The sequence below is a fragment of the Triticum urartu genome, chromosome 5A (assembly GCF_056163025.1).
Source record: "Triticum urartu cultivar PI428250 chromosome 5A, HENAU_Tu73, whole genome shotgun sequence".
Lineage (NCBI taxonomy): Eukaryota > Viridiplantae > Streptophyta > Magnoliopsida > Poales > Poaceae > Triticum > Triticum urartu.
In genome coordinates this window covers 344,173,902-344,175,991 of record NC_141877.1, presented here as the reverse complement: position 1 = coordinate 344,175,991, position 2,090 = coordinate 344,173,902, and the positions used below count along the sequence as shown (strand labels likewise).

The window sequence follows — 2,090 nt, the reverse complement described above, 5'->3', positions numbered from 1 at the left end:
CACCACTCAGAGAGCAGCACATTCGGGTCATTGCGGCCCTGTTTGGCAAGGAGATTCCACCGAATCATAAGAGGGGCGCCAGCACGTCCATGGTCTTGGGGGCGGCGTGAGTAGTCGCTGGCAGGAAGGGTGTGTTCCTCATCTCCTATGGATTGGAACCCACATGTACTCTCTTGGAATGTGAGGGGCCTTAATAACCCTGCAAAAAGAAATGCGGTTAGAGAGTTTGTAATAGATGCGGAGGTGAACTTGATGTGTCTCCTCGAGACGAAGCTAGATGTACTTGATAAATATTTGGTGATGCAATGCATTGGGCCATCTTTTGATGGTTTTGCTTACCTATCGGCGATTGATACGAGGGGTGGTATTTTGCTAGCTTGGGATAGTTCATACATGGAGATAGACAATCTGGCCCGGGACTCTAACTTCCTCACGGGGCACGTGCGTAATAAAGATGGATGGGATTGGTGGTTATCCGTGGTTTATGGCCCCCAAGGGGATGAGTTGAAGATCAATTTACTGGTGGAGTTGCAGCATAGAACAGATGTATGCCCGGGACCGTGGATGGTTCTTGGAGACTTTAATATGATCTTAAGAGCAGAGGAGAAGAATGACACCAATCTCAATAGATCCATGATGAGGATATTCAACGCGTTTGTGTATAATAATGAGCTCAAGGAACTCTACATGCATGGAAGGAGGTTTACGTGGTCTAATGAGAGGGAGAACATGGTGATGACCAAGATCGATCGTGTGCTTGTGTCGATGGATTGGGAGCTCTACTACCCGGATGTTTTGCTTCAGGCTCTCTCCACGAACATCTTGGACCACGCGCTGTTACACCTTTCCATGGCGGCCCCGTTTTGTGCTAAGAAGAGGTTTAGGTTTGAATTGTACTGGACCCGGCTAGAGGGTTTTGAGCAAGCAGTTCAGGAAGGCTGGGTGTGCGCTGAGGAGATCACATACCCATTTAAAAGATTGGATGCTTTGTTGAGGAATATGGCAGTGGCTTTACAAGCCTGGGGACAAAGGAAGACGGGGAACATAAAGATGCAAATTGCCATCGCCAATTACGTCATCCTTAGATTTTACAGAGCTATGGAGACGAGGGACCAGACTTGGTTGGAGAGATGGTTGAGGCGAACCCTGAAACAGGCAATGTTGGGGCTGGCCTCTCTCCAACATACGATTGAAAGGCAAAGATCGAGGCTTAAATGGATAAAAGAAGGTGATGCGAACACGAAACTCTTCCAAGTAGTGGACAATGGACAGAGGTGTAAGAACTTTATAACCCACATTAGACATAACGGTGAGCTGATCACGGATCAAGGAAGGAAGGAGGAGATATTCTTGAAGGCTTAAGAGCGGCTTCTAGGGCACGACACTGCCCGGGAGGTGGAGGTTGACCTCGACTTCCTCGGCTTGGAAGGGATTGACCTGTCGAAGCTCGACTGTATCTTCACGGAAGAGGAAGTGTGGAACACTATTAGGGAGATGCCACCAGATTGGGCACCGGGACCGGATGGGTTTATCACGACATTCTATCAAAAGGATTGGCATATCATAAAGAAGGATGTGATGGCAGTGCTTATGAAGCTCTATGTAGGGGATGGCCGTGGTTTTGGCAAACTGAACCGAGCACACATCGTGCTCATCCCAAAAAAGCCGGAGGCTGAGGAGGTGGGAGACTTCAGACTGATTAACTTAACCGACAACGCTACTAAGTTGTTTGCAAACATGCTAGCGAATCATGCGCGGAGAAGAATGAAGGACATCGTCAAATCTAACTAGTCCGCGTTCATATGTGGGAGACATCTACATGATAACTTTCTCCTGGTTCGGCAAGTTGCCAGGAAAATTTATGCTCGAAAGGAAGCAGGTGTGTTCTTGAAGCTGGACATCTCACGAGCATTTGGGTTCATATTTGAGGTGGTGTGAAGGAAAGGGTTTGACAATAAGTGGTGCCAGTGGATTGCTATACTTTTGAGGACCGCTAGCACTAAAGTGATCGTGAAGGGGGTGCCAGGTAGAAGCTGTGTGCACGTGAAGGGTTTAAGGCACGGGACCCAGTTTCGCCTCTTCTTTTTGTG

General features: G+C 48.2%; 1 protein-coding gene across 1 annotated transcript; it reads left to right on the top strand.

The window, feature by feature from the left end:
* The first annotated feature begins 393 nt into the window (after positions 1–393).
* LOC147971334 (uncharacterized) lies at positions 394–1,362 on the top strand. The gene has a single exon (XM_087523922.1). It carries the CDS (start codon positions 394–396, stop codon positions 1,360–1,362), a length of 969 nt encoding a protein of 322 aa, XP_087380048.1.
* Positions 1,363–2,090: the final 728 nt, after the last annotated feature.

What these genes read in the sequence shown, in the direction of transcription:
- LOC147971334 (XM_087523922.1), top strand. Translation starts at nt 394, where the DNA reads ATGGAGATAGACAATCTGGCCCGGGACTCTAACTTCCTCACGGGGCAC.